Source organism: Anser brachyrhynchus, assembly GCF_964034855.1.
Source record: "Anser brachyrhynchus genome assembly, chromosome: 19".
Lineage (NCBI taxonomy): Eukaryota > Metazoa > Chordata > Aves > Anseriformes > Anatidae > Anser > Anser brachyrhynchus.
In genome coordinates this window covers 10,175,569-10,200,523 of record NC_137712.1, presented here as the reverse complement: position 1 = coordinate 10,200,523, position 24,955 = coordinate 10,175,569, and the positions used below count along the sequence as shown (strand labels likewise).

The following is a 24,955-nucleotide window of genomic DNA, read 5'->3' as shown; positions in this document are numbered from 1 at the left end:
AGCCTGCGTGGTTAAATATGGCCTTTCCACACGCGCGCATTTTTTTATTTATTTTTTAGCTGCGTAAATATGCGTGTTTTAATCTAGGTGCTGAAGCCTATAAATCATCTTTGGGAGGCAGAGAGGGGTCAGGCCAGGACAACAGCATGGAGTACATGGAGGTGTCTCTGGATTCCTTGGATCTCCGGGTGAAGGGAATTCTCTCCTCGCAGGCGGAAGGTGAGTGCGCGCTCCGACGCCGGCCATGGCCCATGTTGGTCTTTGTTCGCTGGCTCAGCCCGAGCAGCGAGCGGAGCCCCGGATGCCCCCTGGTGGCTGCCAGCACCCCGAGCCGAAAGGCGGCCTCGCCGGAGAGGCACCCGGCCGCTGGGCAAGGGTGTGAGGGTGTCCTCGCCCCGGGAGCCGGCTTGGGGTGGGAGCGGTGGAGTTGAGTGGCTTGAGAACCCTGCTGAGGAGGGAGGCGTCAGTCTGTCTGCCCCCCTCTCCTGTCCTTGGGCAATGCGTAGTTAGCCTCTCCCCAAATCCCCTCGTTTGGGTGCCCGCCGTATCCCCTCGTTCAGCCCCAGGACCATGGGGAAGGGACCGGCCGTGGTGGCTGGGGAGCAGAGCAGGGGAGCGGTGGCTGGGGGTGTCTGGGTGCTCGGCCCCGGGTTGAGCAGCCGCTGTTCCCAGTGCTGAACCTGGGCTCCAGCACGTCCTCGCTGGCCTCGATCTGTCCGCCCGTCCCCTGCTGCTCTTTTGCTTCTTTTGCTTTCAAAGGTTGTCTGGCTCTTTTGATAGAGGCGTGTCAAAGAACGGGTGGGAGTGTTTACCACCAAGGGAGGGTCAGGATGGACAAGGGATGCTTTCACCGGAGCCTCTGGATGTCAAAAAGATCATGAAAGTGACAGCTTGGAAGGCGAGGAATGAGCTTTGTGATTTGTGGTCATAGAAAAAGCTCTTGAACGTTTAATATCTGGGCAGGATTTTACATGAAAACTACAAGGCCTTTCCTTCTGCTTACATGACTTGAAATATCCCCTCTCAGGGCTTGGTCGTGCAACTTGTCAGCCAAAGGAAACTCCTTACAAGATGAAAGGAGTTTCTGCTCAGCTGATAGGGCCGCAGCCACGGGCAGGAACAGGGGGGAGCGCTGCCTTTGCCAGGACAGCTACAGAGGGATCTCCCTCAGGAGTGGTGTTAGTTTCTGAAATTGTGCAGCAAAATAACTGTCCTTTGAAGAATAAATAGCGGCACGCTTCCTTCAGACTGGGACTCAAACCCATAGCAGGCTTGGGTAGAGGAACCTTGGGACACTTCAGGGTGAACCGCAGGTAAATATTTGAGGGTTTAAAACCTTGCAAGAGATGTTACAACTATGCAGGATTAAAGTAGGTGTTCAGGACAAGAAGTAAGCCCTGTGTCATTAGATCAGTGTTTTGCAGTCGCAGGTAACCAAGTCGCTGAGCTGAATTCAGAGGGGCCACAAGAACATTCACACTGTGCCCCCATACCCGGCCCTGTGTCCCCTTCACAGCCTTTATCCACCTTTGTAGAGGCTTGGAAATGTTAAAAATCTGAAAGAAAGAGATGAGGAGGAAGCAAGAACATCTGACCGTTTTGCCGTTTTCTTTTCTCGGGCTTGTTCTCTTTCCAAAAAAAATAATTTTTGGTTGGCTGAGACCAAATAGGCCCAGGAATTGTGTTTTCCCGTCTGTGTAATAAGCTCCTGCAAATAGAAGTTTGTGCTTTCCTGATCTTCTCCATTTATCACTCCACTAACTATACAAATTTCCAACTCCAGGTGGTTTCCTACAAATTTGCTGATGCCAGAGCACGGCGTTGTGGAGTAGGTGTGGAGGAGAGACAGACTGATAAAAATCTGTATCTCGTCGTTGCTTTACATGTTGGGGTTTTCTCAGAATAAGCTGTTCTTAACTTACTGTCCTGAATTCAGCACTGTCATCTGTAGCGTGGCTGGACTTGGAAAAGTGTGGTGTGCTTCTGCAAACTCCATCTGGTGTAAGAAGGGGTCTGTCCTACAGGGTTTAGATGATGCCTTCAAAGCGTTTCAGGGTGTGGAGTGGGAAGATGCTACAGGACATGGGTGGTGTTGATAAGACGGCTGCGTCCTTTCTCCTGGAAGGTGACTTCAGAGTTTGTTTACCAGTCTTCTGTACCCTAGGTCTTTCCAACGGCCCTGAAGCAATGGAAGTAGATGGTCTCCAGGAAGTCCCCCTCTGTAGCTGTCGAATGGAAACCCCCAAAAGCAGAGAGATCACCACGCTAGCCAACAACCAGTGCATGGCCACGGAGAGCGTGGATAACGAGGTAGGAGCCTGTCTTTCAGCTTCTCGCAGACTTTTCTCCTGAGGACAGAGACAGAAAGAAAACAAAGCCGTGCCAGGAGCATGCGTCAGGGTCACGCAGAGGCTCCGCAGCCTGCTAGATTGGGAGCCTGCTGGTGTGCCGGAATGGCAGGGCAAACATCTCACTCCAACACTCTGCATTTATCACACATTTGGGGTAAAGCCACTCTAAAGGGAGCAGGTGCAGTCTGCAGGGCTAACTGGAGAGGCGCTGGGTGGATCTCCTGCTTGTCCTGGCCTGTGTAGCTGGAGCGAGTTGATGTAACAGACACACTTCAGGCCAAGTGGGCTAAAATACATCAGCATGCATCAAAGTGAGAGAATCCAATCAGGGGAAGCTTGGAGCTGGTTTCCCTTGACTACGAAGGAGCTGATGCAAACCTTTCCATGGCCAGCTCTTGAGTTTCTGGAACTTGGCATGCTGTCCACCAGCTCAGTCTCCCCTGGCCCTCCTCTTTCCTCCTCCCCCCAAGAGGCTTCTGTTACAAAGCTTCCTATGTCCTGGCAGCCCCGCGCAGCCTCCAGGTCTGGCTGGCTGGAAATGGTTGCACTTGATGCCTCTCTGTCATCACAGCTGGGCTAGTTGGGCTCGGGTGGTTCCAGGAGGCTTGGAAGTAAGTGGCAGAAGTGACTCCCTCCCACTGTCTGAAAAGTAAGACTGCGGGACGGAAACAAACCCAGTAGATGCTCCTTTTTCTGGGAGGCACTTGGGTTTCTTGGAAGTTTTGGCTGAAATGCAGCCGTGCTGCAGTGCTCTGACACTTACTGGTAGTAGGACAAGGAGTCAGAGTACTCCTGGTTCTTCTCGAGGATCCCAGGATGGAGGGAGGAAGGGATGATCAAATTTACAGCCCAGCTCTACTACTGTTAGTATGTGCTAGTACCTGTAGAGAAAGGAATTTCAATAGCATGACAAAGTTGATTAGGATTAAGGAGAGAATGCCCTGGAGATTTATGGGAGAGAGGGGGGCTCCAGCGTTTCTAAATAAACACAAAGTATACAGAAGAGTTTCTATGGTTGTTTGACAGTTCTTTCCCCAGATAAATCAGAGAAAGGAATAACAAAGGCCATGCTTTATGTCAGATTCTTTTTCATAATGGGATAAGTGACTCATAGATGTTGTAAGGATATTATATGTATGAATAGTGGGTTCTTAAGACTGTCGTGTCCTTGGATAATGTTATAAATAGTTATGAGCACCGTGCTGCACTCTCTAATGGCTGGAAAATAGCAATTAATCATTTTGTACTTTTTAGACTTTTCTAACAAATAATATAGTGTGACACAACAACGCAGGGACTTCCTTGCAGAGACAGTGCAGCTTTTTCCGTCTTAATCAAATTTCCTCCCCTCATAAGTAAAAATCAATGGAACAGTGCTGTCCTGCAGCCCCTGGGGTCTGTGTGTTAGCAGTGGTCGCTCTGCCAAGGTGTCACAAGCACAGGTAGACATTGCAGCTGGAATCTGGGTAAGCTGGATGAGATGCTAAGGGGGAAACAAGAGCTCAGGTTAAAACCTGTTCTTTTTTTTCTGTAGGGATGTTGATTGTAGGAGAAGTGTAGATTTTTAAAAAAAAAAAAAAAAAAGAGAAGAAGTCTAGTTTTGCTGAGAAAAAGCAGCAAATCAATCCTCAGGTAGACAATCTGTTAGTGATGAGCACACACTGTGTTCCTTACCGACCCGTCTGGTCATGGTGGCAGTACACAATAAACCGTGCCCAGATTTCGGTAGGGCTGTTCCCTTGTAAGAGCCTTGCATGTTTTTATTTCTAGCTCCGAAATGTCTTCTGCCAAACATCTGGGGTAAGCAAGGTTATTATTAGGGGAAGTTAGAGAACCCAAACCCTGCCACATCATGCTGGCAGGTGGCAACTAGGATGTGAAAATGTCATAGACGTGTGCACCGGGTAGCAGAAGGGAGGAAGCACCGGTCCTTCTGACACAGCAGTGAGTAACTCCGGTGGGAAAAGCCCCAGCTACGGAGCCTGCTGTTATTAACAGAACAAGGTGTGGTATAAGAGAAGACAGCTTGTAAGCCCAGAGTTGTACGTTGGTAAAATATTTTGGAAAACATGCTCGAAATCTGACTTTAGCTGAGCTCTCATGAAAGCCTGTCTGTTCATCCCTGTGGTCTGGGCAGGGGCCAGTGCTGGAACCAGTACAGACGATAACTTAGCTGGCAACGAAGAGCAATTATTTTTCCCTTTATCTTCCTGTGACTTATACTTTTGAACAGTAACAAGATTTAGTGCGTATGGTCTTGTTCTCTTGGTCACCGACACCCGCTCTCCCTGGCAAAACAAGAGCGTGTGTTGTGTGAGTCAGGCCCCTGGGACTGCCCCTTCTGTGGCTGCTTGGCTGGTGCGTATTTCCAGTTACGATTTTTCTTGCAAGGAACGAACGACTCTGGTCCACATGCATGTTAGTTAGTAAATGATGCATTTCTTCCTGTGAGAGCAGCTTTCACAGCTTCCTGCTGCACTGCTAATGCTATCTGGCACACATCTGAATTACTGTGAAAAAGCCAGGGCTCATCAAGGCAGTGTGCAAAATCTTCCTCCGCACAAGCACAGAGAGTGTTTTGGTCTCCAGTAATTTCATTTCCTTTAATTTCTCCTGTTCCAGCTGGGCCGATGCACAAACAGTGTGGTTAAGTATGAACTGATGCGCCCGTCTAACAAAGTCCAGCTTTTGGTGCTGTGTGAGGACCATAGAGGGAGGATGGTGAAACACCAGTGTTGCCCTGGCTGTGGATACTTTTGCACTGCAGTAAGTCCGTGCTCTCAATCTAGGGAACGGGGTACGTGTCGCAGTAGCTGGAAGAGCTGAAGGTGGAGATGTACCTAAAGGGGTTTACTGACTTCCTGGCATAAGCTCCACCTCGTTCCACAGCACGTCAGATGGTGTTTTCAACAGCAACGTGTGTGAGGGTAGCTGCAATTGTCACCTTTAACTTTCTGGAGACCCCGAGGGGTGTTACCGAAGGGGTGGAAGTCTCTCGCCTTAGGAATTTTTTGGAAGAAGGGTTCTTTCTTCCTCTGTACACTCAATCACATCAAAAACGGTATTGGCCTGGTTTGTGAATGAGTCTGCGTACACAAGAAGTGGTTCTGTCCCCCAGCCCGCTCATGAAGGCTTAGGTGGAGAACCTGAGTGACGGCACCTGAACAAGGCAGTGTTTGAGATCTCCAGCTGCTTCTTCCACCTCTGCCACTGAGGCTTTTAATAGCATTGGTCCAGTCCTTTAAGATGTCAGTGTCCTATTTCCCTGTTGGTAAAACACCAGTCGAGGGCCTCCCGGGGTGATGGGGCAGCTTAATTGTCTGATGTTAGAGTTCTTTAAGATAACTCAATGAAAGATGCTACAGTAGTCTCAACATTATAGTAAGTGTAATAAATGGAGCCATCCTGAGTTTTCATGCTGAGTCAAAGATCATTTAAAAGATAAAATCCTCAAAACCCTTAAAGACATTTTACAAAGCTGAAATAGAGTTAATTAGATTTCTTGGGAGGACCATGAATTCAGGAGAAGAGTGGGCTTTGGCTAACCTTTCCTTAAATGCTCTTGCATCTCTGAGTGACATGTCATAGTTCATAAAGGAGAACCTGGGAGTGTTTGTCTGGGTTATCAGTCACTAATAACACAGCACGGTAGGGCTTTAGGTAGCTCTAACAGGATAGAGCGATGAATTCTAGGGTACCGTCAGTTCAGCTCGGAGGACTTCGCTGGAAAGAGAAAACAATTTTAGGAAAGGTTGCTCACATCTGTTGAATGAGCAGTCAGCCACGTTATTGGGGTTAAACAGCATAAAACCAGGGCTGGTCCAAGCAGAGAAGTCGCATGCTTTGGGTTTCATTGGGATTAACAGCTGGTTTAATTACGTTAATGTAGTTCCTTGAAAGGTTTGCGTGGAGGTTTGTTAGGTAGTTTTAACGCTGGCTCAGCACACAGGTTTGAAGTTTTCTTTTCCAGTTTTGGGGGCATCCTTACAGTACACTGGCACTTCTAGAAACGTAAGCAAGAACTTACAAGTGTTAGAGGAAAGAGCTGGAAAATGGGACTTTCTGGTTCTGTTTGCCAAGTGCAATTAAAAACTTGCTTTGCAGTTCCTAACCAAGTGAGTTTTTTCCCATTACCTTGGTTTTGTTCTCTTCTAAAGTGGCAGTGCTTGCTTACTGTACTGGAAGCGCAAGGGACAAGAGTGGTGATGAATGAAGTATTTAAGAGCTCTGCGGATGAAGCATGTAGAAGGGGTAAGGCACGTAGTGACCAAGGTGTGAATATCTCCTCTGTGGTTTTTTTAGGGCACTTTCATGGAGTGTCAGCCTGAGAGCAGCATCTCCCACCGTTTCCACAAGAGCTGTGCCTCCCAGGTCAACGACACGAGCTACTGCCCACACTGCGGGGAAGAGGCCTCCAAGGCAAAGGAGGTGACAATAGCAAAAGCAGACACGACCTCAACAGTGTCGCTGACCTACGAGCAGCAGAAACCAGCAGCTGTGGAGGGAAGGGCTGACACCACGACAGGGAGGTGAGCTTGGGAGCATGTGGCAACCTCAACCCTTGTGCCAGACCATGCTTTGCATCTGAATGCTTGTGCTCCTCCTGGCAGAGGAAAGCATTTTCTGGTCCTGCTCTGATAAGCCAAGCTCCAATACAGGAATTTACAAGCGTATTCTGTGCTCTTCGCTGTGCCAGAGAGGAGCCCAGCAACCACAGGGTGAGCTGGGGCAGAGGCTGTGAAGATAGAAAGGGTTTAGGAGTTAATACGATTCCTTCCTCTTATTGTTAGCAAAGAAATAATAGTGAAATGAGTTGATGTTGCCAGGTTTGGTGAATGAGAGGGAAATTCATATGGTGTATCTAGCCTCAGCTGCTGACTTACAGCAATGGAGACAGGTATGAAGAATCAAAAATCAAACCAGAACCAAATACAGAGCCATCCCTGTGATGAGCAGTGCTCTGAGTTCCCACGTGTTCTGATCTTGTTCCGATGGCTTTCGTGGCTTGCAGGAGCAGGGCAGTGCACTCAGCCCCGTGTTCTTCTGTTTGTTATTGCACAGAGTACATCAAAATGTAATCATAGGGCAATGAAACTACTTTTCAGGGCAAGTTCTTACCAAAAAGGCTGTAAAATATATTGGTTTGTATTTCAATTTTGCTTACACTATCTGTCGATTTAAAATCCATTCCCTTCCCTTCTTTGGCATAAGATACACGTAATGTTGTATATTTTTAATGGTTGTGCTTTGGCTGTCTCTTGTTTTTCTCTTCAGTGGCACTGGAACGCGATTGTCAGAGGAAGACAAGCCAGAAAGTTCGGCTGCTGAGGGGTTTGACTTAGCTGGGTCTTCAGTTTTTCCAAAGCCTACTACTAGCCTGACCCAGGGACCAGTTAAAGAAACTCTGGAAAGTGCCCTGATTGCCCTGGACTCAGAAAAGTAAGAAAAAGGCCTCTGTGTCTTCCAGTTCCCAGAGGAGTTGCTTAATGTAGAGAATACTGAGATTTAGCTTCTCTGGATTTTGTTGCCACTGATACCTTGCGCATTGTTATTCACTCCAATCAATTGTTAGTCCCAACAGATCACCGATTCAAGAGAGCAGCTATAGCTCTAAATGTCGTAGTGATTTGTCTGGAAGATTTAGTTTTTCTTCGGCCCTCTAACTTCAGCTGTCACTACTAGGAGTTCCCATTTACAGTAGTAGGATCCAGGATTTTTGATTAGCATCATGAAAATAGGTATGGCCGTTGTTACAACAAGGCTGGCTGTGGTTGGAGCTGGAAGTTTGAATATCTCCTTCTGGAGTGTTGATATTCTTGGTTATTCCTGGCACTCGAGCTGTTTTCTAGGGACAGACTTTGTCATGCCCATGGTGTGGGTTGGGGTAAAATGCTGGGGATGTTCTTCAGTGAGTACTAATTCTGCCTCTCTCCCCACTCCTGCAGACCCAAGAAGTTACGGTTCCATCCAAAGCAGTTATACTTCTCTGCAAGGCAAGGAGAGCTGCAAAAGGTCCTGCTTATGTTGGGTAGGTGGCTCTTTCCCAGGATATTGCGTGTCTGGCAGTACTCCCAGCTCCTGCCAGGCAGTTGCCAGAGTCCAGTTCCCAGCATGGCAGCACGTCATATTCCCCACTGCCCCTTGTGAGTGGTGTTGGAGGAGAAAGCCACTTTTGCAAGTAATGTGTCATCAGAAATGGCTGTGAAAATGTGGACTTGCTCCCGGCTCGCTTCTGCATTTGGACATGGTTTTATCCAGAGAAGTTGTTCCTGCCCCCATATGACCTATGTGTGATTTTTCCAGTCCAGCAGAACTTTGCCTCTCCATGCAGTGGGGTAACTGTTTATTTGCATCCAGGGGAGAGGTAAAAAGATGGGAGTGTGTTTAAGTTAAGACCAATCAGCAAGAGAGCAGAAAGGAAGAGACCTTCAATACATGGGGCTTTGCTCTGGGGGTACATAACTGTCTGTCACCAGCTGACTTAGATCTGGCTGGGGTTGTTTTTACCAACAAATATTCCAGAGGAATCTCCCCCTGTGAAGGACACAGTGTTTCACTTGGGATCATTTCCTTTCCACTCCAGTACTTTGCAGTACATTTTTGGATGCTCTCTGTTCTTTTGCGTTATCAGACTCTTCTCTTTTCTCCTAGCAAGGGTTAGCTTCATTGTTCATGTCTTCAATAGCACCAAAATGTTATTCATTGATATTTAACTATGGCCTCATCATATGCAACATGTTATCATGCCCAGACATCTTTGTCTGGCTGTCATCATCATCTGTCAGTCTTTGCACAGCTGTGAGAATCTCTGGCCAGATCCTGAGCTCGTGTTCGTTGGAGGAGCTCCATCCACTTTGCAGCTTGTGCTTACAGGGATGCAAAGAGGATCACTAATAGCAAGTGCAGTTAGTAGTGGTCCTGAGACAAAAAAGCTGGGTAGTACTGACTCTGTTGTTTACAACAGCAGCATTTTTTTTCCTTTTTATCCTGGTGTAGTTCTGATGGTATTTGTTGCAGTGAGAGATGGGGAATTGTGAATCTGAGGGAGATGGCCTGTGTAGAAATTGGAGTGCTTTAAGGGTATTATATTCCATGGTGTTTCTGAAGCGCCTGGTTTGAGGGCTGTTGCATATCGAATGTCCATGGGACTACCCTGAGAGCTTTCTGGCTTGTGTGCGTAGTGAGACATGAGAAGGGCTGAGGATGGGCTGGGGACGCTCTTGTTACACTTTTCTCTAATCTCTGAATTGTGGTTGAAAGCATCTCTGCTCTGTTTTTCAGTGGATGGAATTGACCCTAATTTTAAAATGGAGCATCAGAGTAAGAGAACCCCTCTCCATGCTGCCGCTGAGTCTGGCCACGTGGACATCTGCCATATGCTGATTCAGGTCTGTCTCCACTTACGTTTTTCTGTACAAGCAATTTTCTGTGGTTTTTGGTCTCCTGCCCCACACAGCTAAAGCACGCTTGAAAATCAGCACTGAAACACCTCCTGATTTTCAGGGTTTGCTGCAGGAGGAGTGGCGGAGAGTAGTGTGAACACTCAGATGACACGACTGAAGCTGACTTTCTAGGCCGTTCTCCAGACAAGCTTTGCTGTCTGGGCAGTGAGCACGTGAAGCTTTGATGTAGGGCACCGTGGAGCAGGTGGGAGCCCGTGTGCCTGAGCACACCCGGCAGCGTAGTGCGTTGCCAGATGTGCCAGCACAGGCTGACCACTGGCAGTCTGCGGGAGAGCTGCGAGCTGCTGCCAAGTTTCTCTCTGTAAGGATGGTGGGTAGGCTCTAGAGCCTGCGAGCTAGCAGACCCTGTCTTCCCTTCTGTCAAAAACTGAGAAACTGCAGCAGGGTTTTCCTTTGCAGTGCAAATGCCAAGTATGTGAAAAGAAGAGGAGGAAAGATGCAAGTTTCACCTGTTGTCTGAGATTTAGGCTGTGATGAATTTGAGTGAGGGAAGATGGTGGAAGGCATAGCAGTTCAGTGAGAGTAACCCTGTAATATGATGTGAAGGAAACAGAAGCCTTTAAAGAGCTATAGCTTTCATTTTTAGTACTGGCATACATCGTCCTGAGCGCCTGGTTGTGTTTTGGTTACCCTTTGTGACTAGTAAACCTTAAAAAGCTTTTGAGAAAGTGTCAATGCCACGTCTTTGAAAATGAGCCCGCTGAGATGTTGCATCTCAGTATGCACAGTGCTGTTTGAAGGTGCAGCTTCACTCGAGTTACTGCAAGTGAAGACAACAGAATGACTCATAGGAGTAAAAGGAGCAAAATTTGCAAGATATTACAAACAATTCGAATCAAGTATCAGAAGGGCTGGTTTGTTTCCAGGATCCTTCACATTTTTGTCTGTTCCCTGAAGTCTGGCTATTGCAGTAGTGCAGTGTTTGGCTGGGACTGTCCCCAGCGTGTTAAACTTAAAATACCTCTTCTTTGGTCTGAGTCGCTCTCACTATTTAAAAGTAAGCAAAACAAATATGTTCAGTGGGAAGCACCTAGAAGCAGTGGGGCCATCTTGTGCCAGGTGAAGCTGAGTCAGTGTGATGCTGCTGTAAGCAGCTCTTAGCTTCGTGCATATATGCATGCGTGATCTGCCAAGAGTTGTGCTGTTTCCCAAATTTTCTTTTGGTTTTAAGTATTGGGTGGATTACTGAGCTAAACCGAAGAGTTAAAATAGGCAAGATGCATGAGACGGTAGAGTTCTGGAAAAGAAGATGATTTTGGTCCAAGGCACTGTGTGTTGGACTTAATGAATTCGTAGAGACATCTGTAGAAATGTTACCGTTGACTTCAACAGAAACAGCCAGTCTCCAGAATTTTTGACATCTCCCACCTCTGTTGCAATCAGCAAGTTGTTCCTACTGCTTAGGGTGCTGGGAAGCACTGTCTGCCTGTTCATCGTGTCTGGAGAAATGATAGAGCAGGGAGGACAAAGCTTCTGGAAAAAGAAGAGTACTGATTTTTTTCAGAATTGTTACCCAGGCTATCCAAGAAGCATCAGGACAAAAAGCATTAGCGACAAGAGTTGTTTAACAGCAGCTCATTGCTTCCTTATGCCCTGGTTGGTGGCTGTAGAAGGCAGGAGAGAGGGCAAGCAGTGTGTGCTGCTTTCCATAACAGGTGAAGTTTGACTGCTTTCTTTCCTTTTTTTTTTTTTTTTCCCTCAAGCTTAATATGGCCAAATTTCAGGAACAACTTGCTACTAAATCTCTACTCCCACATCCTTCCTCTGCTAACTAGTAACGATTACAGTTGTCCTTGTATTTGCCTTGGCTTCTTAACAGGCTGGTGCGAATATAGACAGCTGCTCTGAAGACCAGAGAACCCCACTGATGGAAGCAGCGGAAAACAACCACCTGGAAACTGTGAAATACCTTATCAAGGCTGGAGCACTAGTAGATCCTAAGGTAGCAATTTATTCCTTATCCTTTTCTCCTGAAGAAGCCTCTGTCTGTTATTTCTTTCATGATGGGTTTTAAGACTTGGGTGGAAGTGCCCAGGAAGAGGGAAATGGACTTGTTTGCCTGGGGCTCAAAGGCTTGGAAAGGCTGTGGTTGGTGGTGGTGGTATTTTAATGATGCAGTGTCATGGCTCTGTGCACGTGGGGAAATGCTGTTGTTACTACATCACTTCATGTCACCAAATGTGGGGGTATTTGGTTAGATACGAGACCACTGAGTATTACTGTCAGAAGCCCACTGCAGTGCGTTTGGAGTTTGATTTCAGCGTTTCCTTCTCTACAGGCAATTAATAATGAGATTTTGGGGGTGACATTTTAAAATGGGTTGGTAATTAGGTGCTTGCAAAGCCAGCAAAAATGACAGAGGAAGCTTTGATTTCCAAAGGCCTGATGTGTGCTTTCTCGCAGTCACGCAGCAGTGGCAAAATTGGACCCCATCTTTAAACTCTCTACCCCTTAATTTCAACAAATACAATAAAATGCAGCTGTCTGTTCATCTTTAGCATGCTCTGGTTGCTTTGCAATCTTGGAAAATACACAGATCGTTTATCAAACCCTTAAATCAGATTCTGCTTGGAGCACGGGAACCCTCCCCATGTGAACTTCTTATTGTTACAGCCTGCAGCCGTTGGCTCGCTCCTGTCCTGCTGCTGGGGAGTACGGCAGGGCTGGGGTGCTCTTTTCGTGAAGCAGCTAGCTAGGCTGGGTGGATTGCACAAGATAAGAACGGCAGTCCGTCATGAGCCTTTAAATGGCTCCTTGGGAGGCTGGTTCTGAGCTGGGAACGGGGAAAGGGCAGGGGAGGCTCCTGCGTGTTCATGGTGGCCGCTGTCCCGAGCACCTTGCAGCAGTCTAAATGTCTCTCACCTGATTTATTCATGTCAGAGAGGAAAGAGGTTTCCTGCTCCTAAAGGTAAAGGGAAGGAAAACATCCCGAGCTTGCGAAAGCAAATTAGAAGCCTGAGATCATGTCTGAAGTCTAGACTAGTTTATTATGTTAATTAGTTTCTTGCACTAAATTAAGTCATCTTCTGAAAGTGGCAACATTGCAGTTGGAAATCAGCTCCAGCCATTTCACTGCAGAATCAAGAAGTAGCTGGTGAGGGGGTGCCCCAGCGTGCCCGGCCTGCAGGGCGAGGGGTGGGGGCTTCTCAGACCCCGGGTTGAAGCTGCCGATCCTGGTAACGGAGGGTACCAGCCCCACTCCAAAACTGTAGAAAATCTATATTAGAACATGCTGGCTCTCTGCAGAGAGCTTCTCCGTGGAGAAGCTGCACTTGGCTCATACTGATTTAAGGGGAAGGCTGTGGCGTTATTCAGATGTGTCAGGCTTTTAGGGGAGAGTGCAAACCCCTCCTTTGCCCCAGGGAGCCCCCTCGGTACAGTCCCTGACCCGAGGCTTCCCATCCTTGCTCCCCATCCCTGTGCTGTGTTCTCTGTTCAGGGCAAATCCTCCATCAGAAGACTCCGTAGTAGGAAGGAATCGTTCTGCTTGTCAGGTTTTCATTTCCTCCTCTTTATTTCCTGCTCTCCAGGCCTTGCTGTGTGCTAAGCTCTTGGGATGTAAGCGTCTGATAAAAATCAGACTCCAGACGAGATTTTCGGTGTTGGTGTGGGAGTGTCTCCATCATGACTCACAGCCCCAGCCTGCCCATCTACACCAGACCCTGTATTCTCAGCTCCCAGAAGCATTTCTCCTTTCAACAATCGCTGATGTTTTTTATCCCCTGTCTCGGTACATGGCTGTGGGCACGCTGGGTCTCGGTCACTGTGGAGGCTCTCAGCTCCTTTTGCCCTGCTGCCAAGTGTTGGGTTAAGCCCTGTACTAATAGAAAAAGAAAAAAAAAAGTATAAACAGAATATTTTGGGTTGAAACAAGACTACTTTTCAGGGGGTGTTCCCTGAGTGCTTGTTCTGTGCTTGTGTCCAGGATGCGGAGGGCTCCACGTGTCTGCACTTGGCTGCCAAGAAGGGGCACTACGATGTTGTTCAGTACCTCCTGTCCAACGGGAAGATGGATGTCAACTGCCAGGTGAGGTCTTTCTGCAAGGTGCAGAAGCTGCTCTTCTCCGGGCAGGGCCAAGAGTCTTGCCAGCGTGCTGTCTGGTCGCTGGAAGGCAGCCCTGCTGCTGGGGAGGATGTGAGAAAGGTGACAGGGTGGCAGTGCCGTGGGCATTTCCTTCTGCCCTGCTGCAGAAACCTTCGCCCCGCTGACCTCATGGAAACTTTTCCTCTGTGTATCTCCATTTGCAATTTCTCCTTGACCCTGAATTTGCTGGAGGAGCCTGTTCCCCAAGGGTGCAACTGTGCTCCTCTAAGAGAGAGGTGGGATTGTGGTCTTGCTGTGGGACAGGTCTAGCCTAGCACTCGCCATTGCAGAGCTTCTGTGAGCTTTTGCAAGAGCTTTCACAGACGCTCGGCATTCATCGTGCCTTTTGGACAGTCATCTGGGTTTGAACCCCCTGAGATCCATCAGCATTGTGCTGAGCTGCAAATAAACTGGAGTTTGCTGAGGCAGATTGGTTCGAATCCTGCCGGGCTCTGCAGGACCCTGAGGGACCTTTCCCTGCAGCAGCATAGACTGAAGGAGTGCAGTGAGGCTTACGTGGGGAGGGAAGGGGTCTGTGGCTCCCAGGCAGTGCACCCTGCTGTGGCTGCCAGGGCGCATGTGAACGTCAGCAGGAGACAGTCCTGCCCCTTCTGCATGTCTCACCCTTTCTGTTCCCTCCCCAGGACGACGGAGGCTGGACGCCGATGATCTGGGCCACTGAGTACAAGCATATCGAGCTGGTGAAGCTGCTGCTGGCGAAGGGGTCGGACATCAACATTCGAGACAATGTGAGGTTCCTCCTGGACAATTGGTTTTAGAATTAATTCACAATCTCTGCTTAAAAACTAAACGAGCCCAAGAACACAGATTTCAGGCTCAGTGCAGGAAGGCACAGTGATCCCTTGACACAGGTGGAGGCGAGTGCCTGGTGGGAGAATATTCTTCCGTGCTGTAGAAGAAGCTTTACAAGCGGGCAAGCAGTCCTCCTCCGGCTCCTCTGATGTAGCCTGTAAGGATGCTGTACGTGGTGCTGCAGGGCGTAGTTAGCTCTGTGCATCACTGCCTCTGGTCTGCCTGGGTCTGTCCTGCTGTCGCCTGGATGCTGTGCCGGGACGATCGCCCTCAGGACCAGACTTGACTGCTCCTTGTTGTTCATGGGCCACTGCGTGTTGAGGGCATCTTGCGTGCTTTTTGTGGGGCACGAGCTCATGCTCGTGCTCTGCAGATGGATTGGGCAGATGCTGCAGCCACTCTGCCAGCAAATATTGCACGTCTGGCTTTTCCTAGGCACAACAAACCCCTAGCCACCAACGTGGACGGAGTGTGCCAGCGTGCCAGAGCTTGCTCTTGGCCTGCTTCACCTCTGTAAAACCTGCCTGAGTGGGAAGGGCTCCGCTGCTCAGCACCTCAGGTGGGCGCTCTGGGGGCCCCGTGTGTCCGTCAGCTGTTTTCATGGGGATTTTCAACTAAAAAGAGAAAAGGAGAGGGAGATGACTGAAGGGGGAAAAGGAGACTACATCCACACTTCTGCTCGGAGCTTGTTAATCAGCACAACTCCTTTTTTTCTTACTAATGTATTCCTTACTTTTTCCCATCTCTCTTTAGGGTATTGAAACCCCACAAGTGCCTGCAAGGCAAGCTTGGGTATGAATCAGGGTGTGATGAGCTCCTTCAGGCTTTGGTCTGTAGGAGACGTGAGATAGTTTAGTAACTGAGGGGCAACTGGCTTCACTGCTTCCTGCACTCACAGAGGTTACAACAAAGTACTTACCCTGCCGTCAGCTCACTCCCTAGCATACCTCATGGTGATACGTTTTGTTGTCCAAGGCTGCTAGCGCTTTTCTGGTTCCAATGGATATAAGCACTGTTTTGTATTTGTCTTCCCAAACACATCTTCTAGCGCCTGTTGGGTGCTGGCAGGGGTAGGTGCAGGCACGGTTGTCTCATGGAGCGCAGAATGACCCCAGCTGTTCTCAGGGTGTCGCCTTCCCCAGTCTGAAAGTCCCTTCTCAGTAGGAGTCTCCATTTCCTTGGTAACTGAAATCGTTCCAGGCAGGTCCAGACCTGGTACTGTTCCTAAGAGCAAGAATCGAGGTGGGAGCGGTGACTTTTTGGGTTGTTGCATGGCCTCAGAGCCCTAGCACGGACTCCGAATAGAACTGTCTCTTGTCTGAGCTGTCACAGAAGCCTTTGGCTGCTAGCTACAAGATCACACATTAAATGATGAAAATCAAATCGTCTCAGTCAACAATTTACTTAAAAGAAAAATATCCCCTTAGCAGATGTATGCATGGCATATCCGTTACAGTACCTCCAGCGCGGAGTCTCCTGATTGCAGCCATTAAGGAGCACTGTCGCTTGTGCTGGGAAACATCATCCTTGGCGAGAAACGCTTTTGATTGTAATTACGCTGCTGTTAGGCAGTAGCCGGTGCGAAGCAGCAAATCTAGGTGTCTGTAATGTGTCTGAGCAGCAGCGTGTGGTGTGCAGTCGACAGGATTAATTTTTTCGTAGATCGGTGTGTTGTGCTGAGGAGTTTTCCTATATGTTTTACCCATGGTGGGAGGCAGAAGCCGTGCAGAAAGAGGCCTCCCCACTCCCTGGTGTATGTTAATAGCCTCCTCGTTTTAGAGAACATCTAAGTTAAGTTGCAATGACTAAAAGATGTGCTTTATTTTTACTTGAAAAAAGAAGTTCAGTGATCATTACTATCATTGCACTGTTGTATTCGGCGTCTTTAGAGCCTGTCAGGGGGAAGGACTCTAAAGTGTGCTGCAAATTGCACTGTAACAGAAAACAGTATCATCGCTTAAAATACCTCCATCAAAAAGATGAGTGTTCAGCTATTTCTAGTGCAGCTAGTGAGCGATGAGTACATACAGTATTTAAGAGATGCCTGAAGTCGGATTGATTGCTTTCCGTGTGCCTCCTGGTTCTCTTTCTAGCACCTTCATATACCCTACAGCCTGTGCTCTGCTCTGGCTCGGCAGACGCTTCTTCTCTCTCATTTTATAACCCTGGGAGACATGCTAGTTTTGCTGCGTGTCTGGGCTGGGGAAGCTCAGCTTCTAGCCTTTTCCAGTGTGCTTGTTCGTGTCTGTCACCTCTCTTGTGGTTTGATCCAGATTGTTTTGTGGCTTAGAGACAGACGATTTGTCTGCGTGCACAGGGAAGGCGATGGGCCGCTTTGCGTGCAGCCTCCCCGTCTTCGGCGTGTGGAGGCGGCTGGAGTGAGAACTCCCTGCTCGTCTCCGCAGAGATTCCCCTGCCTGCCTTGGGACTCCCAGCCGGAATGAGCAGTGCAGGGGAGGAGAAAGGAACTACGTGTTGAATGCCCCAGGTGCAGAGCTGAGGATGGTGAAGTCCCAAAGCAATAGGATTGTAATGCGCTAAACAGCCTCTCTGCTCTGTTTTCTTCCCCTCCAGGAGGAAAATATTTGTTTGCACTGGGCTGCTTTCTCTGGCTGCGTTGACATTGCGGAGATACTGCTGGCTGCTAAGTGTGATCTACACGCGGTGAATATTCACGGAGACTCCCCCCTGCACATCGCAGCCAGAGAGAACCGCTACGAGTGTGTGGTGTAAGTACGGCTCCAGCCCCACCACTTCTCCCCCTTCCCCTGGTCGCTCCTTTCTGCCCGGGTGCTGGCTGGAAGCTCAGGACAGCCTTTGGCTTTGACACACAGACCAAATTTGGGATGGAGGGCTTGTTTCTCCGGTGCCCTGCTCCTAGGCATGGTGGGTCTGAAATACTAGCTGCTGCCAGAGCTGTTGTAAAAAAGGTCACAAAAGATGGGGTAGTCCTGGAGTCTTGGGCAGAAGGCTTGAAGGGCTTTGCTCAGCATGGGCTTCTCAGCACAAAGGGGTTGGGCATCCTCGATCAAAGCTTTTTTTTGTGGCATAATAGAGTAACGGGGCTTTTGTTTCGTTTAGGCGCTGCTAGGAATAAATTCAGTATGTGTCCTCACCAAAAGCTGGTGAATGTAAACAGGGGCCGAGTCCAATACCAGTTTCCCATGGGACTCTTCCATTTCCATCCTACTCTTCCCTCCCCTTGTCTTTCCCTGCCAGAGAGAGTTTCCAGCCTGCCTGAAGTCAGGCTGGCTACCAGCAAGGCACTTGTCATGCCTGGAGCAAGGCAAGATTTGCCCAGAGCTCCAGTCTGTGGCTTCTGCCAGCGCCTTCGTGTAGAAGGATTCACTGAACCATGCTTAATAAAGAAAACTCAGGTGATTATTCACTGCTACAGATTCTACCTTGTCCCTTAAGGGCTGGCTGGAGACGTGATTCAGTTCCTTTTCCCTTTGCGCAGTTTCTCTGGGGGATGCTTATCCTTTCTTGCTGTTTTGCAGTCTATTTCTTTCCCGTGGCTCGGATGTCACTTTAAAGAACAAGGAGGGTGAGACTCCACTCCAGTGCTCCAGCCTTAACTCTCAGGTCTGGGTGGCTCTACAGATGAACAAGACTCTTAGAGAATCGTCGACTGACAAGCCTGCCCAGATAGAGAAGGTAGTGAGCAGGTGAGAATCTGGCTGGCTTTGCTTGGTGGTTGTGAAATACAGCCCTGGCGAGGGGGAGGCTGGAGGCCTGGTTTGAGAAAGGACTCTAAGTGCATGCTTAGCTTTCTAAACTGGTGCGAAGGTCAGTTTGAGCTTAGCGGGAATTAAACACATGCTGATTCAGGCTTGTAAATTCATTCTTCTAAATGGAAATATTTGCACGCACAAAGAACAATCTGTAAGGGAGAGCGGAAAGAAATGAACTCTGTTCTAGTCTGAATTGCGTTCAGGCTTTGAATGCTCAGTGATCAAAGACAGTAATTCTGCCCCAGGATGTCATTTGAATGTCCCCTTGTTCGGGGGAGCTTTTCTTCTGTGACAATTCTTTCTGCCTCTGACAGAGACATTGCCCGGGGTTACGAGAGGATCCCGATTCCCTGCGTCAATTCAGTGGACAGTGAGCCTTGTCCTAGCAACTACAAATACGTTTCGCAGAACTGTGTCACATCCCCAATGGACATCGATAGAAACATCACTCATTTACAGGTGAGGGACTGTATGTATCCCTGTGTTTTTTCCTGTCCTGGTGTGTGCGCTTAGAGACGTTGCAGTGCGCTGCGCCACAGCACAGGTTTTGCATTCAGAATGGGAATATCTCGTCCTACCGTTGTCATCAAATCCAAGCTAAGGCTGTAGTCCTGGATTCCAGCTCTTGCTCTAGGGGACAGGATTCTGCTTTTTGTCCTTTCCTAGACTTACTCTAACCTCTGCGTTTGGCTGTGCACTGCAGCATCAGCCATCTGGTGCTGCCTGATGCAGCTCCCCTTTAGCCATTGCCTCTGTTCTGGCTCTGGAGAGGCAGTGAAGCTGTTGGGAGCCCTTCCTCGTGCTGTCTTCTAGTGACTGCAGCACCCAGGCCAAGGCCTTCAATCGTGATACTGGATCTCCTCAAAAGGCTGGCTTGTGAAGCAGAGGAGGGGAAGCATTGAGAGAGGGTGACTCCTCTCCATGTGCAGCTCGTGGATGGTTGAGGGGAACTTCCCCAGGCCAAGCCCCGCTGTGCAGCAGCCGGTGGTGGGACCACGCTGGCTGGGGGCATGCTGGGGAAGCAGCCAGCTGGAGCACCCGTGTGGGGAGAGGCATGCAGCAGGGGAGGACTGAGAAATATCATCGTGTCATCCCCAGCTCTGGTCCCTTCTCAGAGCTTTCCTTGTCCTCAAGCGTGGAGTACAGCTCATAAGGTCCAGAGGAAGGTTAGTAACATGGCTCATTATGGGATCTTCTGCAAGCCAGAGTCCTTTGTTGTTCGTTGTACTTAGAAATAAGGAACTGAGTAAACATTCCACTGAACTGATGAGTCTGGTTATCATTCTGGCTAACGAGCTGCAGCAAGGGCCTCTTTTGGAAGTGCTTGGGAGGCACTCCAGCAACAGGCAGGAGGTGAAGACTTGTGGTTTCCTCTCTGGCCCAGCTACAGAAGTTGCTGTTTCACTTACACAAGAGTGGCTTGGAGTTGACCCCTTTTGCTTCTCTTTCAGTATTGTGTATGTATAGACGACTGCTCCTCCAGTAACTGCATGTGTGGCCAACTCAGTATGCGCTGCTGGTATGATAAGGTGAGGACACAGAACTTTGTATCTGGTTAGATGAGTGTTGGCTAGCTGAATTTGGCAAAATTCAGAATTTCTAATAGTACCTAAAAACAGTTTCTTGCACAGCTCCTCTAATTTTTACTTTAAAATGCCTAAAGTTGCAGTCTCAGCTTTGAGGCATATGTGATAATAACAAAATGTGTACTCAGGGAAGCTTTTCCATTGTTATTTGTTTGTGTTGCTGTCATGCCAGCTGAGCCATTAATTATACCCATGTGATAGAGAGCATTTAGAAATCCATGCGTGAAATCAGCTTCCATCTCAGAGCAACATAGAAAATGCTGTAATATGTAAACAGGGGGAGGGTAGTAGAGGGATTTTGCCTGCCTTTATTTATTGCGATCCTTCTGGATGAAGGCAAAGTAAATATGTTTTAACTTCAGCATTGCCAGAAGCTTGGTTTGTTTTGGGTAAGTATGCTTCAATCCTCCAGGGAGGTGTTGAGGTTAATATTTGGACAGGTTCTGCTAAGATCAGAAGTTCTGCGAATCTCTGCAAGTTTCTCCCAGGGGGAATATTGGCATCTTTCTTTGCTTTGTAGCCATTTTATTTACACATTAATAGGTGATTACATCTTTAAAGCCATAAAAGCTAAATTTGTTAAATATGATGAACTGCCTCTATCGCTTTCTTAATCCTATATGGTTGGTAGATAATTGAATTGTAGCTTTTTTGGGAGAGTTATTTGGGAAGATAATGTGGTTTAGAACTTGGGTGTACTGGCCTTATAATCTGGATGTTTAGGCTTTATTCCAGAGATAGACAAAGCATCTGCTTCTCCCCTCCAGCACTGCAAAATGATGATAATGATGATGCACACCATTTTTTGCAAAGCACTGTAAAATAGTTTTTTGTTGGTGGTGCATAGGGTGATGCCAGGCAGTAAAAATCTAGGTGTTTTTTTGCTGTTCGTCAGCTGTTTGTGATAGCGGCTTGTGTGCCACTCTCAGGGAGGAGGAGAGCCTCTGCAGAAGTTGAGGTCTGAGGTTATTTTGGGGGAGGTCGGGGCATACCTCCGTGCTGGGGTTGTCTGGCCCATTTTGTACTCGGGGAAATTCTGCTCTGGGCCTGCCTCTGGTTTGGAGGGGTCACAGAAACAGAAAACTAACCCAGTCTTCAATGCATCTCCTCTTCAGGACGGCCGACTCCTGCCTGAGTTCAACATGGCCGAGCCGCCGCTGATCTTTGAGTGTAACCACGCGTGCTCGTGCTGGCGGACCTGTAGGAACCGGGTGGTGCAGAATGGGCTCAGGTGAGAAGGAGGATCCACACGCAGCTGTCACGGCAAAAACACCCCCAAACCACAGAGCCCCCCCAGCCTCAGCTCCGCCTGCGAACCCACAAAAGCCAGGGCTTCCAGGGGTGAAAGAGAGGTGGGGCAGGTGCCACCACGCGGTGGTGGGAGGCACAGTGGGTTCCTCCACGCTGCCGGTGGGAATGAAGCAGCAGCAGGCTGGTTTGTGCCCTGCCTCTGCCCCGTCATGTGGGAACTGCGCTGTTCTTTCATCAGCCTGACCATAAAACATACAAATTGCTTGTGCATGAGCAGCCTGCATGTATCTTCTCAGGTAGAGAGCTCTGAAAAAAACAACAGCAACAGAAAACGCAAAGCCTGCGTCCAGAAGAACTTGTAAGCTAGCTGTTTACATTACAGATACAGGCCAGTATGCACAAACTTGGCTGCTTAAGGTTTCCCAGTTATTGGCCTGACTCCCCCTGAACTGGATATTTGAATACCTGTTGGCTTCAGTGCTGCAGATTAGGCTGTTATGGCTTTGGTGCCAGACTAAATATTAAAATGTTTTGCATTGCACCTCTGCTTTGGAGAAGTTCGCCGCTGTACTGAATGTATCGGGACAAACTTCTAAGGAATGCCACTGGAAAAAAAACTTCTGCATTTTTTTTATGCTACTGATAACACTTTTTGTGGGCTTCGTATGTCCAAGGACATCTTGCAACATTAAAAATAAGCAAGGAAAAGGCTGGATGCGTTTCCACAGAACTTTACTCCTCTGTGGTTTTCCCTGCCAAACTCCAGAGCTCCAGTGTCTACGTGGGTGTTTACTTAGGAGCTATACAGCTAGATCTGATGCTGCTGCTTTCTTGCATGCTCAAGCGTTTCTCTGAAAGACAGGAAGGGTTGGAAACACGACCAGGAGCCTGGGAGCGTGGCTCTGTTGGGAAGCTATGGCGAGGTCAGGTGCTTGGCAGAGCTGTGCTTGAGGTCCCTGCGGAGAAAATGTGTAAAACTCCTGCTGTTTGGTTTTCAGCTTGGCACGTGGGTGCTCCCCTTTCATTTTCAGTGTTTCCTTATCAGTTTTGCTCCAAGTGAACTCTGCAAGGCAGTACGTATGTTCCTGTCTGGCAGGCTGACCCAGCTCAGAGGGAAGCCGTGGTCCCACGGCTGCTGGCATTGGCCCCAGCAGCAGATCCCGAACCTGAGCTCAGCTCTGTCGTACCATGATGAACGAGGCAACACAGAGGGGATCTTCCTCAAGCCTGCAATGCAGCGCTATAGCCAGTTTATGAGAGCAGTTGTCCTCTTGACGTCCTGTTTTGCTCCTGGTTAAGGCTCCAGGAGCTGTGAACAAATACGAGAAAATGATCGGCCCTGGAGAGGAAGCGTGGTTTGAGCTGACGCTGCAAAGAGGGGATGGGTGGGGGGAAGAGGAGAGAAATACTGGAAAAAGCAACAGGGTGAAGTTAAGGTGAGCATCGGATTTCTCTTTATTCCGATAACAGCATTGCTGAGAGTGGGGTTTGGTTCCCTCGGGGGGAGAGAGAGCGTTCCCTAGCCCTGGAGATCGTTCATCCTGCACTTAACTCAAGTTCTGGCTGAGCAGGAGGCAGAATGACTTACAGCATTGTTTCTCTGCCTATAAACTCCATCAGTAAAATTCCACAGAGCAGCTATTACACCAAGAAGTTTCAGGTTGCAGCGTTTTCTTCCTTGTCTTTCATCCAGGGAGTTGGATATGATGGAGCAGCTAAATGCACTGGCCTCAGCAGAGGGCAAAGGGATCAGAGCACTTAGCTCAGGGTGTTCTTAATTCACTGTAAGCTCCCTGCCTCCCCCTGCAGCACCCCTCCCTTCAGAACCTTAAGTCCCTTTCCAGCTTCCCTGCCTTCCCCCAAGTGCCAGGTGTGTGCGTGAAAGGGAAAGAAATTCAGGTGGTGGGATTCTGGGGTCCCGCATGCGAATCCTCAGCGGTGTAACCACGCAGAGCATCCAGCCCCGTGCCCTCCTCCCCAGTCCTGAATGCGTCCAGGCACCAGGTGTGCGCCTCACCAGCTACAGCTGGGCAGGGAGAGGGGGTGGTGGGCACCCATTCCTGGTCCCCAGGCAGTACCTCCCCGGTGTCTGTCCTCTGGCTTGGAGCAGCACTGGGAGCGGAGCACGCGTGTAGTGGCACCAGCGTGAGAACGGGGGGATCAAACACCAAAACCATCATTGAGTTGCTGCTGATTGAAGGTTGCAGTTTTTTTTTGTTCTTCCCTCTGCAAAAAAAAAATCTGTTGCCTTTCTGCTCCGTGCTGCCATTGATACGGTTTTGTTTCTTCTTCTCCAGGACTCGGTTGCAGCTCTACCGGACACAAAAAATGGGCTGGGGTGTGCGAACGATGCAAGACATTCCACTGGGAACCTTTGTGTGCGAGTAAGTTATTCGCTCAGCTTTCATTAGCTCACGCAAACGCGTCACTTCCCAAGGGCTGGCATGGCTTGCACTCGCTCCTCTTTTGAGGAGAGGTTTTCATGCAAATCAAATTGGCACAGAGCAGAATTGCTCACCGTCACTACGAGGCTTCCTGATCCCATTTCCTGCTCCGTTTGTCCTTTTCCTTGCAGCATGGAGCTTTTCCTACCCCTCTACATCGTGCTGGGATCTGTGGTGAGCTTGTTGTCAGGGGCTCTGTTATCCCTGTGACACATGAGCAATGGGGAAAAAACAGATTTGGGTCATGCTGCAGGTGCATCGCCTGTTCATATGGGACGTATATATGGGATGTTTAAGGTTGTGGGAATTCGGAACAACTTTTAAATCGGATCATTTTCCGTTTCAGTACTGACTTCCCAAGAGGTTTCCCAGGGTCACAGCTCTGGCTTTAGTCTGATTCAGCAGAACAGTAAGGCACTTGGCGTCAAGTATAAGTTTAGGCCCTGATTCAATAAAAGTACTTGGGAACAAAAAAGTTGAGATTTATGGCAAGTGAAAAAACTGCTGCTGAACCCCACAGTTTTTAGACTCTAAAGTGATACATGTACTTTATTAAATATTTTGGAAAGTGTTTTTTTCATTATGGTACTAGTGAGCTAAGATCTTCTAAATAAGACTGGACTCTTGACCTTCATGAAAATGCTTGCTAGGGTTTTTTAGAGCTAGTTGTTGATGCTGTATAGGATCGGGCAGGGGATTGATGAAGATTATTGCAGAATTTAAACAAATAAAGGAAAAGAAAAATCTGCAGTAAATCAGCAAAGTGTTTCATCCAGGCAGACTCCAGGCATCCAGGAGCTGCCAAATGCTGAAATGTTTTTTTGCTTTTTTTCAGAGTTTTTTTCTTTTTTTTTTCTCCAGAGTTTCTTAAAACTCTGCTGTTTGTGGGGGAGTGTTTCAAGTCTGTCCTCAGGTGGGGCTTCCTGTTGAGTACCACAGGTCTCTTTGTTTTGGTTAAGCACCCAGAGATGATCCACAGCCTGCGAGCAAATTTCTAAAGAATAAAGGCACCGACTTTACCAAATCCTGCTGGAATGTTAATCCACGAGAGAAATAAGCAGTGGTAAACAGGCAGCCCGGGGAGACGGGGCAGCTCTGCGCAGCGGTGTAATTATAATTAACACAGACAGGTGCAATGGGGAGCGCGTCAGAGCTGGTGGGGTTCAGATACCACAGTCGCACTTAACTCTTCCTCCACACTTGCCAGGAGCTGCTGGGGCTGTTTCAGT

The 24,955-nt window shown here is 48.6% G+C and overlaps 1 protein-coding gene across 14 annotated transcripts in view; it reads left to right on the top strand.

The window, feature by feature from the left end:
* The window catches only part of EHMT1 (euchromatic histone lysine methyltransferase 1), a 115,796-nt gene that overhangs the window by 81,215 nt on the left and 9,626 nt on the right, over positions 1–24,955 (top strand). For 12 of the 14 annotated variants that reach the window (XM_080561862.1, XM_080561855.1, XM_080561854.1 and 9 more), the window contains 16 exons: positions 88–219; positions 2,165–2,310; positions 4,974–5,117; positions 6,654–6,880; positions 7,626–7,790; positions 8,297–8,379; positions 9,633–9,739; positions 11,634–11,756; positions 13,740–13,841; positions 14,543–14,647; positions 17,286–17,440; positions 18,212–18,379; positions 18,760–18,904; positions 19,897–19,974; positions 21,147–21,262; positions 23,580–23,666. In XM_080561862.1, the coding sequence (XP_080417988.1) occupies positions 88–219; positions 2,165–2,310; positions 4,974–5,117; positions 6,654–6,880; positions 7,626–7,790; positions 8,297–8,379; positions 9,633–9,739; positions 11,634–11,756; positions 13,740–13,841; positions 14,543–14,647; positions 17,286–17,440; positions 18,212–18,379; positions 18,760–18,904; positions 19,897–19,974; positions 21,147–21,262; positions 23,580–23,666 (2,083 nt within the window). The remainder of the gene's footprint in view (positions 1–87; positions 220–2,164; positions 2,311–4,973; positions 5,118–6,653; positions 6,881–7,625; positions 7,791–8,296; positions 8,380–9,632; positions 9,740–11,633; positions 11,757–13,739; positions 13,842–14,542; positions 14,648–17,285; positions 17,441–18,211; positions 18,380–18,759; positions 18,905–19,896; positions 19,975–21,146; positions 21,263–23,579; positions 23,667–24,955) is intronic. The other 2 variants (XM_080561858.1, XM_080561853.1) reach the window with 1 other exon arrangement.